The sequence below is a fragment of the Rattus norvegicus genome, chromosome 2 (genome assembly GCF_036323735.1).
Source record: "Rattus norvegicus strain BN/NHsdMcwi chromosome 2, GRCr8, whole genome shotgun sequence".
Classification (NCBI taxonomy): domain Eukaryota; kingdom Metazoa; phylum Chordata; class Mammalia; order Rodentia; family Muridae; genus Rattus; species Rattus norvegicus.
This window is the reverse complement of record NC_086020.1, coordinates 45,833,269-45,849,300: the sequence shown is the minus strand read 5'-3', so window position 1 is coordinate 45,849,300 and position 16,032 is coordinate 45,833,269. Positions and strand designations below refer to the sequence as shown.

Here is a 16,032-nt window from a genome sequence, read left to right as displayed (position 1 = left end):
TTGCTGGAACTTTCTAGAAGAAGAGAAAGTGAAATTCAAATACCAAGCAAATATCTAACCATTTTCCGAGGGTAACACCTCGATACACCACACACAGCAGTGCCACTGTAAACTCCGGCTACCTTCTCTCACTACTTTGTGATGGAGGCTAATGTTGCAGCATTTATTTTTGCCAGGCTCTGTGCTTGGATTTTGTACACCTCTCTGGGAATCTGCTTCATCTCTTATTGTGAGACACAAAGCGTTGTTGTTAGAGAAGTCAAATAGCTCTGAAAGGTTAAAGGGTGTTGCCTGGGTTGTGTGGCTTGGAATTGGTGAGCTGGAACCCAGGCCTCTGACTGACTGCTTTTGTGTAGTAGGAGGAATTTTGGGTGTTCCTGAAATACAAACACATTAAATGTCTGAGATTACACTGTCTGATCATCTCATATCGTATCCATAGAAACATGCTTCTACAATTTCTAAGAAAGTCTATTAAGAAGAGGAAGAAGGAAGAAACAGCTCGGTGCCAGAGAGAGAGAGAGAGAGAGAGAGAGAGAGAGAGAGAGAGAGAGAGAGAGAGAGAGAGAGAGGCTGATTCATGGGGTGGGTCCTAAAACCAGTGGTTCTCAACCTTTCTAATGCTGTGACCCTTTAATACAATTCTTCATGTTGTGGTGACCCCCAACCATTAAATTATATGCATTGCTACTTCAAAACTAAAATGTTGCTACTTCTAATGAATCATAGTGTAAATATCTAATGTGTAGGATAGCTGATATTGCCCCCTGTGAAAGGGGCCATGATCCACAGATTGAGAACAAGGGCTTGGCAGGTCTCCTTTTGATGGGGATGTAGCCCTCCCCTCCCCTTGGTGCCTCCCAGACCCTGGGGCTGTTTTTAGAAGCACATGACTCAGAGCAATGCTTCTATCAGGGTAGGTGATGAAGTGGAAGGACCATGTCCATGTTCACAGCACAAGGATGGTGAGAGAAGAGCCAGGCTTTAAGAAGGGCTCAGGATGTCTGTAGCAAGAAGTCCTATGGCAATGCCAACCATCCATCCATCCATCCATCCATCCGACCAACCAACCAACCAGACAACCATAGCTAGATACACGAATATCTCCAGTTTCATGCTTCAAAACTGCTTTTGTAGGAAACAGCTCTAAGAGCACACCCACAGTAATATAGCTGTCCCTTCAAAACCAGCAATCTATTGAGACACGAGGCTGCACATTTCTCTATGTATCAGCCCGTATTTAGGGCTTTTTCCAGCCCCTTCCGAGATATGTTTATCCACCAGGCTGTCTTGTCCTCCAGGAAATTGAAAGAAGTTCCAGGAAAAATGATAGACTTGGTGGCTGCTGATTTCTCAACAAGCTTGGCCAACAGTCTCCTAGCTGACGAGTCAGGACATCTCCTGGGCTAGCTCCATGGGACATCCTTTTATCTCTTCATTGGAGGCAGGGTTGGGGGTGGGCATGCTCCACCCAAAGGCAATCACCCTCAGACCTAGAACAGTATTTCCTTCTCGTTTCCTAGAAGAGAGAGCCTCATTAGTCTTCCCCAACCCCAAATTAAAACCAGAAACAACAAGAACAAAACAAAACCTAGTACAGAAAACTTCTACATGAATTAGAGGAGCAAGAGATTCCTGCCTCCTGAGTGTTCTTTGAACCCTCCCTGAAGTCCTTGGCTGGGAAAGGCAAGAGGAGGAACCAAGAACAGTCTCTTGAGCAAGCGCTGTGGTAGTTGAGGCTCTTTGCTACATAGCAGTGTGGGTACTTAAGGTTACAGATGGTCACTGTCCCCATAAAAGCTGAACAGTGTGTCAGAGGCAAGGCTTGACTGCAGTGGTAATGGGCTAAGCCACTCTGGCTCCCTGTGGGTTGCACACTTGCTCCTGCCCAGGAGCAATATGGATTCGAGAATGACACACACACACACACACACACACACACACACAGACACACACACACAGACACACACACACAGACACACAGACACACACACAGACATACACACACAGACACACACATACATACAGACACACACACACAGAGACACACACACGCAGACATACATACAGACACACACAGACACACAGACACACACACACAGACACACAGACACAGACACACACACAGACACACACACACTCACACACACACAGACATACACACACAGACACACATACATACAGACACACACACACACACACTCACACACACACAGGTTAATTTTTGACATCCCATGACTAGCTCAAAGGCTGGGCACTCCTAAACCTTTTCCTGTTAGCAAACACTCCCCTCTGGTACTCCTGAAACTCCTAAACCTTCCCCTGCTATCCCGGGCCCAACTGGGGAAGTAGCCAGTGACCACTCACCCAGATTCTTACATGGTGGGTTGGCTTTCTCTCTTTTGGCTCTTACATTCCCTGAGTCATGGCGGTCCTCTGTCTTCCTTCCTACCACTCGCCTGCACAAATTTAAAGGTTCCGCCCCTCTCTTTCCACCCAGCCACTGGCCATTGGCTCTTTATTGATCAATCCAAAACCAATTGGGGACAATGGCCTTCAGGGTTTGGACAAGCAGATTCCCAATTAAGTCAGAGCATTAGAACCAATCCCAGCACTTAGCTAGTTAGATGAATAGGGAAACGGGCAGATTCGTGGAGTCCAGCGGATCTTGGGTGCTTATTCATAGTAAGTGTGTGAGTTTGGGACCAAACAAGGGGAGGGACAGGGGGGAGGAAGTGAGAGATGCTAAAACTTTTGGGACATTTATATGTCTTGGTTATTACAACCCCAGGCTACACCATTATTAAATTATGGTCTCGGGGCTGGGGATTTAGCTCAGTGGTAGAGCGCTTACCTAGGAAGCGCAAGGCCCTGGGTTCGGTCCCCAGCTCCGAAAAAAAAAGAACCAAAAAAAAAAAAAAAAAAAAAGAGCACTTGTTGCATTAAATTATGGTCTCAATGACAAACCAAGACTCATACTCTGGCTGCTACTCTATATAACACAAGTAACAAAGACTTCCTTTGTAGCCCCTACCTCTAATCCCATGACCAACTACTCTCTCCTATCCTGTGGTAGTTGGGTCTCATGAGGGTGGTCATCAGGCACAGCTAGGTAAAGGCACGGGGACAGATAAAAGCACGTGACACTAGGAAATGAGGAGAGAGTCCAAGATCAGAAGGGACGGAATCAAGCCACACTGAAAGGTCGCACCTATGCATATATATGCCCAGGACACTGGTGTGTTTGCAGTATAGTCCCACACCCTGACGAATCCTCCGATCTACACAACCAGTTGCTATTTCATAGATGATCTCATAACTGGTTTGGGGCTGTATGACTTGGCTGAGCCTCGTGGTGGTTCATGACCTTTACACGTATGGGAGATCCCAGAGGGTCTGCGGTGACTCAGACTATATGTAAACATTACATTTAGAAAGTGCCTTGGAAGTGTGGATGCTTCTGTCCTACTTAGAAGGGGGAAGAAAATAATCACAGGGGGTAGAGGGAAGGAGAGATCAGGGAGGGAGAGAGGAGGAGGGGAAAGGGGGAAGGATCAGGTATAGGAGGAGATGGGGAGAAGTAGACGGTCAGGAATTTGGACAGAGGTGTGTAGCAGTGCAGGGTAGGGGACTGGGGAAGCCACTAGGAAGTCCCAGTTGCTGAGATCCAAGAGGTTTCCAGAACTGGACAGGGAGGACATTAGCCAAAATACCCAACGGAAGGGAGATAGAACCATATCCAGTGGATAGGCATGGCCCTCAGTTGAGGGGATGGGGCCGCCCCCCATCTCAAAAAATATCAATCCAGAATTCCTCCAGTCAAAAGGAGATGCAGGGACAAAGAGTGGAGCAAAGACTGAAAGAAAGGCCATCTGGAGACTGCCCCACCTGGGTTTTCATCCCATCTGCAGATACCACACCCAGACACTATTCCTGATGCCAAGAAGCACTTGCTGACAGGAGCCAGGTATAGCTGCCCCTGAGAGGCTGTGCCAGAGCCTGACTAATACAGATGCGGATGCTTGCAGTCAATCATCTGACTGAGCACAGGAACCCTAATGGAGGAGTTAGAGAAAGGACTGAAGGAGCTGAAGGGGTTTGTAACCCCGTAGGAAGAACAACAATATCAACCAACCAGACCCCCCCCTCCCCAAACTCCCAGGGGCCAAACCACCAACCAAAGAGGAACCCACGGCTCCAGCTGTATTTGTAGCAGAGGATTGCCTTATCTGGCATCGATGGGAGGGGAACCCCTTGGTCTGTGAAGGCTCGAGGACCCAGCGTAGGGGAGGGTTATGGCGGTGAGGCAGGGGTTGGAAGCACCCTCATAGAGGCAGGGGGAGGGGGCATGGGATAGGGGGCAGAGGGGAAACCAGGAAGGGAGATAACATCAAAATGTAAATAAATAAAATAACTAATAAAAATAAAAAAAAATACGCAAGGCCCTGGGTTCGGTCCCCAGCTCCGAAAAAAAAAAAGAACCAAAATAAATAAATAAATAAATAAAAAAATAAAGAGGTGCTTTGCAGTGGTTCTCAACCTGTGGGTTGCAACCGCTTGCAGGAGTTGAACAACCCCTTCTTTCACAGGGGTCACACACCAGATACCCTGCATATCAGATATCTTGCATATTAGAAATTTTATTACAATTCATAGCAAAATTACAGTTATGAAGTAGCAATGAAATAGTTTTGTGGCTGTGGGTCACCACCACGTGAGGAACTGTATTAAGAAGGTTGCAGCATTAGGAAGGTTGAGAGCCTCTGTGGTATAGCAACTTAGGGTCCATGAAAAAGAGTTAAGACAATGCAGGAGCCTATCAGGGTCCCTCAGAGGCACCTGTGCCAAGATGGAGTTCCCAAGGCAAAAAGTGGCAAAAGTGATTTTGAGACCCCGGAGGCTTTACAGCTCTAACTACACAGTTCATCAAGCGAGGAAGGGGTTCAGGTGATCTCACTATGCCATCACTACCTTAGAGGGAGATCTCATGGGCTTGAAATGGTCCTAGAAGATGGCCAAGGCGGCCTACAGGTAAAGACCACAGAGGGTGACTGGTGACCTCAGACTGCGTTGTGAACTTGGTGGTGTCTTACAAGGTATAGACTTGGGTAGATCTGGGGGCGAGTGTGCTTGGCTCCCAGAACATCAAGCACAGTGGGCATCAGCGGATGAGTATGGAGACAGAGGTTTAAGAATTAAGCTTGTCTCAAGGGTGGGCAAGGACTGTTTCCTTCCCCAAGTGTGTTCATTTCTCATTTAAAAGAAGTATATTAGAAGTAGAGATTTTCCAGCTCGGGGCCCTTGCATCAGCTGGGGATAACTGATGGAGTCAGCGTCTGTGGTATCAGCTCAGAGCCCTTTGATCCTTCTCTACTGGCTGCCATTAGTAGTGACAGAGGATCATACCCAGGCTTCTGGAAGGCAGTGGTTGCCAATGGTTCTACCCAGATATGGTAAAGCGTGTTCTTCTACAGCACACCAGGCAGCATGGCCATAGATGTAATTGTGGCATAACTATTGTGGGTGCAACCAGTTCCTTTCAGATTAGATTTCAGGCCCATTCTACAGGAGGGGCAGTGCTGGTACTGCCAGCCTAGGCACAAACCACAGCTGGGGGGATGATAGGTCCCAGTGGGGAGGGGCGATTGGAGTGTTATGAAACTCTGTCCTCTGAACTCGACATGAAGTCAGATCGCTGGGGTTCCCCACGTGAGACCCTCACATCTGATGAGAAGAGGGGAAGAGACTGGTTATTGCTGCCAGTAAGTAAGTTGCCCTTGTTTCCGTAACTCCCTCTTCACCACCCTGCTGTGAATCACAATTAAACTCACTAATTCATCAGACTGGAGCAGGGTGGAAGAATTCCTTTGGTCTCTTGTTGCCTTCTTTGGGGTGACTATGAATAGACTCCCCATGAAAATTCATGAAACATGCAGTCCTGTCACAGAGAGTCAACCTCACAGCAGCATCAAACTGCCTCACTGTGTGACTGAAGCTCATTGTAATCTGTTCTTACCGCTGAGCCAGGCGAGTGTGGGGAGCAATTTGATTGTCTGTCTGTCTGTCTGTCTCATCTCAAGATGAGCTTTCTCCTTAGGGACCCAGGAGCACAAGGCAGCTACTCTTTGCATGGATGAAAGAAAGACGAACTGTTGGTCCAGTTTTCAGTGGCCATCTTTGTCTTCACTTGAGAGTGCCAGATGTCCACAGGTGTGTCCCTTCTATTAACACTGGAGAATGCAGTGGGTTCTGATTGGCTGCTGGCCTGCCCATCAGGACTTTGGTTGAAGGAGTTAAGTTCTAGCTTGTTGCTTAGTGAATGTGCGTGGAGCTGGCGTAGCTTGTGTTCAAGCTGGGTCCTCTGAGAGCTGTCCTGCACCTCGGGGGGTCTATCGACGATCAAAACCAGAGTTGACTGGGCTTGATGGCGCACAACTTTAATATTAGCACTGAGCAGACAGAGGCAGGTGGATCTCTGTGAGTTTGAGGCCAGCCTGATCTACACAGAGTTATGGGACAGCCAGGGCTCTGTAGATCCCTCAAACAATATATCTTTTGGCTATAACTTTTTTTTTGAACTTGTCAATGAACAAGATTTATTATTAAAAAGAGAAAATACATACATGTATTATATTTTGAAATCAGGATCTTTTCATAAACTTACTGAGATCACTTTTCCATTTGCTTTTGGTTTCTCTGAGACACTGTGTTATTTCTCCCTTCACATCTGAGCAGATACACTATATTATTTACCGTGCCCTACTTTTCTCATGAGCTCAGATTTTAATGAAAATAAAACTCATCAAAAGTGATAGTGATGACTCCACCACTTGAATTATTTGTAAGAGATCATTCTAACTTGTAATATTTTCAGAAACACTTCAGCGTGGGTTGGAAAAAATTTGAAAAATGTATTACATCTTCCAATGCCATAACAAGGACCACCAAAGTTCTAATCAAGACAGACAGATAACATTTTTTAAAATGGTTTTAATATGTTGTTTTTTGAAAGTATTGGGTGAGACTCTAACTAGGGAAAATCGAAAGTGTTTATGACTTCTTGGGAATCACTTGCTGTTACATTTTGTTTGTTTGTTTGTTTGTTTGTTTGTTTGTTTGTTTTGGAGTTCATGCTATTGAGCTCTCCATGGACTTGCTAGCCTCTGACATTTGTGTCCAACATCCTGTGATCACAGGTATGTACCACCAAACTAGCTAAGGACTCCTGTTAATTGAACAAAATAGCTACCAATTCTAATCACATCTGTAAATGTTTCATAAACGAATAGATCTCTATAAATTCCAAGAGAATGATGCTGACATTATGCTTTATGACACATTTAATGAGACATTCTTTCATTTCAATTTCATACTTTTTTCTTGGCTTGCTGGCAGTAGCTGTTTTATTCAAATTGAGAATATTTTTATAGGTCCCTGGAAAACATGACAGCTTTGGAAATCATGCCAGATGCACAGAAGAGAAATGAGTGCTAAAACGGACACACCCAAATAACGGTTAGTCAGAAATCACTTTGGTGGCCAGCACCCCTTAGACATGGTCTACAGAGCAAAGTGGGGTGTGTGTGTGTGGGGTGGGGGATGCATGTGTGTGTGTGTGTGTGTGTGTGTGTGTGTGTGTGTGTGTGTGTGTGTTAGTCCCTTGGAGGCAGGTGGTTTTAGATGGAAGGCATGGGTCAGAGTTCAGGTGTGTCAGGTATGGAAGCAGGAAGTTAACAACCAGCCTGACAGGATCTGGACAGTTTTCCGATTGGAGGCTGTGGCCCACTGGGTGTTAAACATGGCACTGAGACAGGCATTCCACGAGTCCTGGAAGGTCAGTGGACTAAGGCTCAGTGAGTTTGTCACTTTGGATGATTCCAAGTGACATCAAGTAACCATCACCTGGGCCCCTCCTTTGGTTACCTGGCCAGTCACAGCAGGCAGAGGACTGTGCCTATTCTGTCACAAATTGGAAGGCTGGGTTTTTTGTTGTTGTTTTGTTTTGTTTTGTTTCTGTTTTTTTACAGAGGTGAGGTCAGGGATGATCTAACTTCCCCAGAAACAAATCAGGAGACAAATACAGGTTCCACGACTGAAAAGCCTGCCCTTGGTGGAACTGGTTAGGGAGCTGGTTAGGAAGATCCCTGAGCAGGGCAGCTCCTGCTCAATCTGTGGGAATCTCCGAAACTTTTCCTGGGAGCGCTAGCGATGGGCTGGACTTCCGCACTCCTAAATTGCTGAGCCGATGCCTGCCGGGTACGGGTACGGGTACGTAAGCTCCACCCAACTGTTCAACTCTGTTGTAGAGAGCAGGCCGGGGCGGCCTGCCAGACTCAAACAAGTGCTCTCCCACAGAGCCTTTTCAGATTAGCTCACCAATCCTTGTCCTTGGTTGTGGAGTGGGTGGGCAGAACAGTTGCTTGGAGCAAGAGTGTTCAGATAACCCAGTTATGAGCCTCGGACGTGCTGCCTACTCACCTACGGATTAATTATTTCCTAAACCCTGTTTATTTTAATCTGTAAAGTGGGGAAATAGAATTGCCCTGTGGCTGAGATGAAACCAGTACTGACAGTGCTGGGCTGGGCTCAGCATACAGCAGGCGCTCTGCGAGCGACAGCAGCAGCAGCATCTATCATCTATCTATCTATCTATCTATCTATCTATCTATCTATCTATCAATCATCTATCTATCTATCTATCATCTATCTATCATCTATCTATCTATCATCTATCTATCATCTATCATCTATCTATCATCTATCTATCATCTATCTATCTATCATCTATCATCTGTCTGTCCATCCATCCATCCATCCATCCATTTATTTAGCCATATCAAGTGAGGTGTCTAAAAGGTTGTAACAAGTCTGCTGACCTTCCAACGCCCTACCTCTTTCCGAGTATGGCTTTGCACTGTTTTTAGCTTCAGGGTGGGTCTCTGACAAAAAAGGGTTGAATTCAGGAAAGAAACGCTCCCAGATGGCTCCTCTGGTCTCTTTATCCTGCAGATGCTGGGGTGTCCTTCTCAGAGTGAATAAATCAGAGAACCTAGAACATCTCCCGTTCTCCCATGGTGATGGCCCGTCCAAACACCCATACCGAGCCCTGTGTATGGAAGAATATGGATGCAGTTTGTGGAAGAATTTTTATATATTCCTTTAAGAAAAAACAAGCTGTAGGAAGTTGTACAATCCTCAGTAGGAAGACCCTTTCCCTGTAGGGAAACGGGATAATCCTTTCGAAGGCAGGAAGGACTTTTATCCATGTACACAGCGCAGTCAGCTGGGAGACAGTACATTAGAAGGCATGCTGGGAAGGGGTGAGAGTCACTCCTTGACTAGTTTGTAGGTACGACCCACCATGTTTAGCTGAGACCTTAGTGGCTGGAACCTTTACTTACCCTAGCAGATTTGGCTTCCTGGCGAGGCAAACCAGACACTACAGCAGCACGGGCACAGACTGGCCACAAGGTGGCGCAGTGCCTCTAATATTTGGTCCCTGAGCAAATACATAGGGGACCACCCACTTGGCAGGAGGATGCTGGAATTCCAGAATTTATGTAGCCAATCTGCAAACGGTAAGTTACTGTCATGTCTTCTGTTGTTGAGGCCACCACTGAGAGCCAGTTTATTCTAATTCCTATTGCATTATGCTAAAAGAGCATTTAACAAGCCATAAAACCCTCATAAAATACCATCTATACCAAGACCTGCGTTAACCAACACCAGTACTGAGAAATGCCAAAACACCATACATGATGACACTCAGACGGTGGTGACTGCAGACAAAAAAGACAACAGTTTCTTTCTCAAATTTATTTAAAAAGGATTAGAGCTGATATAGTAAGACATTTATGACAGGGTCAACATAAAAATGATAGCTTTGGTTATACTCAGCACATGCAACTTACTACAGCGCTAACACGGGCAAGCTTCCCATGTGAAGCTGCATGGGTGGGTGGGGCAGAGTTGAGAGAACAGGGCTCACGTGGAGTACAGGAGAGCAAAGGCATAAGGGGCCACAGGGAATGCCTACTGTCACACTAGCAGCAAGGTGCACTGTATATTACACAAACACCTGTGTAGCATCCCCTTGTTCTGATACGTCCCATGTTTCTAGTTACGTAACAGCATTTGCAGTCTGTGGTTACCAGACTAAGCTGGTGATCACAGGACTAAGAATCTCTACCCAACCGGCCTGGTGCGTTTTCATGCTGACCCCCTCACTGGTGTTGACAACTAATTAAAACAAACAAACAAAAAACAAACAAAAAACTGACCAGTCTGTGGGAGCTTACTGGTGACAAAAAGCCCTAAAAAAGTTAGAGCGAGTAACACCTACAGCCATCACCGTTTTAGCTTTACCGGAGTGAGCATAGGCTAACCTGCATGTGACAGAACAAACCATGAACCTGAGAGATAGTACATCTGGCTTGAGAAGACTTTGTCTATGAATTAATTATATAGTTTGCCATATAGTGTGTTTTCTAACTCATAGAAAGGCACATTTTAAAACGTAATCTTACCTGGGTAATGTAACAACAGTGCCTAGAGCAGAGCTAGCCCAAGGGGTTATTTTTAACAATTCACCTTTACACTTTTTTTTGCAGCTCACTGATTCTACTCATGTCATGAAAATCTCTACTAACCAGAAGTTGTGTTAAAAGCTTGCTTTTAAAGGAAACTCAGTAACATGAAGCAGGAGAGTAAACTTAATAGTCTAAAACCTCCTGGCTTGTTCTACCTGGTTAATACATGTCTATGACAAACACTGAGGAATGCTGTAGCTCTAATTCTGTGGGCAGGAAAAAGAAGACAGCTTTAAAAACAGTGCGATGTCTAATGGGACGTTAGCAGTCCTGGCTTTGACAGTGTCCTGTGGAATGGAAACTTAAGGTTCTTTGGAAAGTCAGTTGTGTTGGACGGTGTTTTGCTAAAGCAGACACAGGTGAAAGGATATTTTGCTACAGAAAGCATTCGAAAGGACACATGATGAAGGATTCTTTGTAATAACACACATATTGGTTTGCCTCACATGTATCATTGTGCGCCATTTGTCAGGACTCCATAAAGAGAAACACCAAAAAACGTGTGTTCTGGTGGCTTCTTGCGAATTCCTTGACCTGGGTCGATTGGCAGTCATGTCAGCTGATACAGACTCACATACTGAGGCAAGACACGTGGGGAGACCACACCCACGGACACATGATATTTGGAGGCAGTATATATAGGACTCAACAGTCTTGGATATTTTCATTTCACTGAGAGGCACAGCTGAGAACTTCTGGTTCTTTCTGCTGACTTGTGCTGAGGCTGAGGCCTGGCCACTCCTGCTAGGTCGGGCCACCGCTGCTGCTCTCCCGACACTACTGAACTGGACTGCTGGTGCATCCAGGAAGTGTGTTCTCGAGTGGGGCTGCCACTGCTGACCAGTGAACCGAACTGCTGATTTCCTGACAGTGCAGACAGGATTTGCTCCAAAGAACCATTTCTAAACAGGTCCACTTCACCTGTATCCTCTCTTTTCCACTACCCCTAATGGGTGGTGGGCTAGAAGGAAGGTTAAAGCATTTAAGAACCATTATTAAAGTAGGGTTGAGAAAAAATTAGAAGCTGCAGTCCGTCCCATAAGCCCTTCTACCTCTTCAGCCCTTTAAGTTCACAGTAAGAACTATGGTCTCACCAGACAGTGGTGGCACACCAGGCTGGCAGATCCAGGACAGCCAAGGCCACACAGAGAAACCCTATCTTAAAAAACCAAAAACACCCCCCCAAAATCCCCAAAAACAAAACAAACAAACAAACCCCAAAACAAAACAAAAAAAACCCGAAAAGCAAAAAACCCTACAGTTCAGGAACTATGCAGAAGCTGAATGAACTGTAGACAGGAGAACCAGGATGGGGTTGCACTTTTCCTACTTTGGCTTCTCTGTGTCCGCCAGTACTGACTTATGCTTTTCGAAGGACTGACTTTGTTTGGTGAGTAAAAGATGGGAACTCTGTTTGGTAATATTGATTACATTAAACCTTCTTTGTCTATGACTCCTAAGCAGGCAACTGCATCAGAAGCAGTGAACTAGTTTTGGCCACAAGATAGGTTGTTTTCTGATTGCCTTAAACTACAGTGAACTAGTTTTGGCCACAAGATAGGTTGTTTTCTGATTGCCTTAAACTACAGTTTTACACACGAGAGAAGAAAAGAACATGTATAGAATTAGCTTTATTAGACTGGTTTTACAGAAAGCAGCCAGATTAGTTTCTCTGCCTACCTAAAATACAAGTTACGTGCATCCAGATTATTCTTAAACATGCTGTAGCAAAGTCTGTATTTAAGATGAATTCTAAGACTCTTTCTTAGAGCAAAGAGAGGTGCTCCATGATACATCCCCCGAGGGAATGTTCATGCAGTGGGCACAATGGCAAACTCTCTTCCACCAGGCTCGTCTTCAGTGAGCTGTGTTCATCCCTGACCTCACGCTGGTAACTCCCTACCCCAGGACAGACTTCACACTACAACGTTCACAGCAGCGCACAGGTACACTGCTCGCTGTGAGAGGATGGGAAATTTAGCAAGTGTTAATTTCCTGGCAGATACACATACATAGGGAGCTCAGTCCTGCCGGGCCCAGGCTTCCATGCCCAACTTGAATGGTGATGGTGCCAGCCTTGTAGTGTGAATTCTGGTCTCTCTGACCCTGACCTGGCCTTCCTGTGCCCGACTTTCATCATCTAACTTCAATCCTGGCATTTTAGCAATTCTAGGCTGGTTTTGCCAAGAAGGCAACTGAATACCAGAGCAAAGCACGTACAGTCCCATGAGGATTATACACGTGAAAGGACTCAGAACAGGATTACCTAGTATAAAAATATAACGATAACACATCACAAGTAGAGTATAAACAGTCCTCTGAGTGAACGGCAAAACCACATCCAGCTCAGTGCACATCAACTCCTCCTCAGCCACCGTGGGGCAGCGGCTATGAATGATTAAGGGCCATGTTCTGAAACTTTAATCCTTTTCCTGTGCGCACACTTGGTGGTAATCAACCACTAATGGCGCTCAGTCAACTCCTGCCCACCCAGGACATGTCACTGGAAAGTTAGGCGCATACATAATGGCTTTAGTGCTAAACACCGGATGTCCAGGCTATTCCTTAACAAAGCAACCTAAGGAACAGGTTTAAGATAGTCCTAAATCCTGTGTAAAACTCTACCTCATAAATGGCAGATATTAAAACTACCTGGTCGGGTGTGTGGCAGCGCACACCCGAAGTCCCAACACTCAGGAAGCTGAGACAGGAGGATCGCTTGAGCCTACATAACATAGTGAGATGTGTAGGTGAGCTCAGTGGTAGTGTCTAGCATGTACAAGGCTGTGGGCTCAATCCCCGCCCAGCAAACTAACAAAACCCTCACGGCTTCGTCAGCTTTGTAGGAGGACTTCTGCCACGGTGGTGGTCACAGACATCGGTGCGTGAGCTCTGGGACTCGCCTGAGCCTCTGGGCAATGCCACCCTTCAGCAAACACCTTGCTAGTCTTAAAAACAAAAACAAGGTGGAGTCAATTAAAGTAATGTACAGTTGAAGACATTCTGGATAAAGTGCTTCCTCCACCAACATCTGGAATCATCTGTCCCTGGTGTGTTTATATACGTTCAGAAAAATGTCAGCAACTTAAGTCTTTAAAAACAGCAAATTTTTAAGTCAAGTGGTGGTGGTGGTACATGCCTTTAACCCCAGTACTCCGGAGGCTGAGGCAGACAAATCTCTGTGAGTTTGAGGCCAGCCCGGTCCACTAGAGTGTTGGTGAAACTGACTTTGAAAAATGTTATCACTAATAAGCAGGTTTCTGTGAGGTTTTAGGTGAATATAAGGTAATGGGTTCTTCTATGCTGCTTCTCTTGAAAGTTCGTCCTTTTCTTCAGTAATAACTGGAAGCATCGATACCAACGGCACCAAACAAGCCAAGATTCTCTAATAACAAACCCAGAAATGAGCCACCCTGCCCCCTCCACTCTTTTTTTTTTTTTTTTGATAGGTGACACAATCTGGGCAGTCTGCCCGGGGAACTCTGACATGAAGCTGCTGGCTGAGGAGGGTTAGACCTTTGCTCCCGGCATCTGAATGGTCAGTCTCACCACCAGCACAGCTGAGCGACGCCATGGCTCGGCTCGGCTCATTTAAATTCCCCACTTTCTATGGAGCAAAACAAAAGCTTTACAAACTCAGACACACTTAGTTTTCAGCAGTGCAAACATTCTGAAACAGCGCAGAGTCCTCCAGCTATTCAGAGGATAAAGTCAGTTCATGTAGTGCTTGAAGGAGAATCCCAGATACTCTGGAATGGAGATGGCCCAGTTGTGACTTTGTCCTTAAAGGCAATGGTTATCATCAGGGACTGAAGATTATTTCCCATCTGAAGTCACGAGCATTTTAGCTTTACTTCGCAGTCCCGCTGAGGTCCCGCAGGAGCCGGTCCCTCACTGTGGCATGTAGCCACCTTGTCTTACAGTCTGTGGCAAGTAACTTTTGGAAATGTCTTCATCCATCGCTGTCTCCATTCCAACAGATTCGAATCTCTCTATCTGTCCATCAGTCCCTGTGCCAAGAGCATCTGCCACAGAACCTTCCTGAAACAGCCTCCGTTGCTCGGAGCCATAGGGCTCTGAAATGTGATCTGAAACCTGCTGCTGTTTCAGTCTGACAAAATCCTCCTCACTGCCTGACGGAACCTGGCTTGACCTTTCGAAGTGTGAAACATCTGGACTGGCTCCAGGCTGACTGCAGCTTTGTTTGAAATACTGTTGCCTGGGTAAGATCTCGTCACCGCTGTCCACACTATCCACCAGCTGCAGGTCCTCTGGCCGCTCCTCGGAGTCTAGCAGGGGCTGGGTGGACTCAGACCTTGAGAACACTTGCACTGACGGCACCTGGTGCCTGTAGCCGCTGTGCACCACGGTGGAGTACTGCACCGTGCTTGCGGTGCTCTGAGCAGACTCGTTCTCCTCACTGCTGGAGATGCTGGGCCTAGAAGAGGACATGCACGAGGACCCCCCAATGCCACTGCTGTGCCCTTCTGTACTTATTTTCTCCTTCTTGAACAGGTCCAAGGATTTCAGGTCATCTGGACAAGGCTTTTTGTTGTTTGCTTCTATTTCCACAACGCTTACGTCAGTGAAATTGGCATCTGAGTACATCTGATCTTTGGAGTTAAAATTGTGCTGGAAAGAGAAAAATGAATGAATGAATGATACTCTGGGCATATTTCGACTTTTTAAATCACTGAGCCATTGCTCTGAGCCCTATATTACAGCTTTTTTAAATAAAAACATGTAAGGGCTTGTGTGTGGTTGAAACCGTTAAGTGACTTCCAGGGGTGAGAATCATCCACCTCGAGGAGTCTTAGCAACCAGCTGAATGCAGACAAATAAAGCAAACCAAGGCGTCCAGATTCGGCTGCACTTCCAGTTTGCAAAGTAACATCTTTGTAAGCACGTAGGCTATAACTAGAACTGAGTGTTTCATATCTGCTGTAGGCAGCCTAGAGTTACATGGATAAGAAAGAGCCTTGGAAGCATTAAAACTCAAACCTGCATAACCGAGGTTTTGTAAGCAAACCTGGATTGCCGAGGTTCGGTAAGCTATGCAAAGTTACAGGTATAATTTGTTAAGTTCAGGATTGTTGGGGTATCAGGAAGGCGTCCCCTCTAGGGTCTGTAAGTGTGAAGTGTTGTCTAGTACAGTCCCCAGCGTTCATCTGCTTACGGGGAGGATGGCAGCCGTCAGCCAGGACCTAACATCCAGTTACAGATCCCTTTGTCTCAGTCCTCAGTTTCCATTTTCAACAACGTATTTGTTGTGTGCGCTGAGCAGTGTGAGGAAGGTCTGCACAAACGTGCTATGATAGACAGATAGACAGACAGTGTGCTGGAATAAAGAGGGATTCTCAGGATTTTGACAACTGCCATTTACATCCTATTTTCTTTTCACTCTGCCTAAATATCTTTTGGCTAAGCTCCATCAATGGCTCCT

The 16,032-nt window shown here is 46.0% G+C and overlaps 1 protein-coding gene and 1 long non-coding RNA gene across 7 annotated transcripts in view; one reads left to right on the top strand and one right to left on the bottom strand.

Annotated features, from left to right (window-relative positions):
- Window positions 1–9,016: 9,016 nt before the first annotated feature.
- LOC134485838 (uncharacterized) lies at window positions 9,017–12,793 on the top strand. Its single transcript, XR_010064089.1, has 2 exons — window positions 9,017–12,097; window positions 12,151–12,793. It is a non-coding gene; the product is annotated as an uncharacterized LOC134485838 (long non-coding RNA).
- The window catches only part of Il6st (interleukin 6 cytokine family signal transducer), a 40,630-nt gene continuing 34,397 nt past the window's right edge, over window positions 9,800–16,032 (bottom strand). For 5 of the 6 annotated variants that reach the window (XM_006231928.5, XM_063281320.1, XM_008760736.4 and 2 more), the window contains one exon: window positions 12,206–15,221. In XM_006231928.5, the coding sequence (XP_006231990.1) occupies window positions 14,481–15,221 (741 nt within the window). In that variant the 3' untranslated portion in view covers window positions 12,206–14,480. Of the gene's footprint in view, window positions 15,222–16,032 lie in introns of all 6 variants that reach the window. The other variant, NM_001008725.3, reaches the window with a different exon arrangement.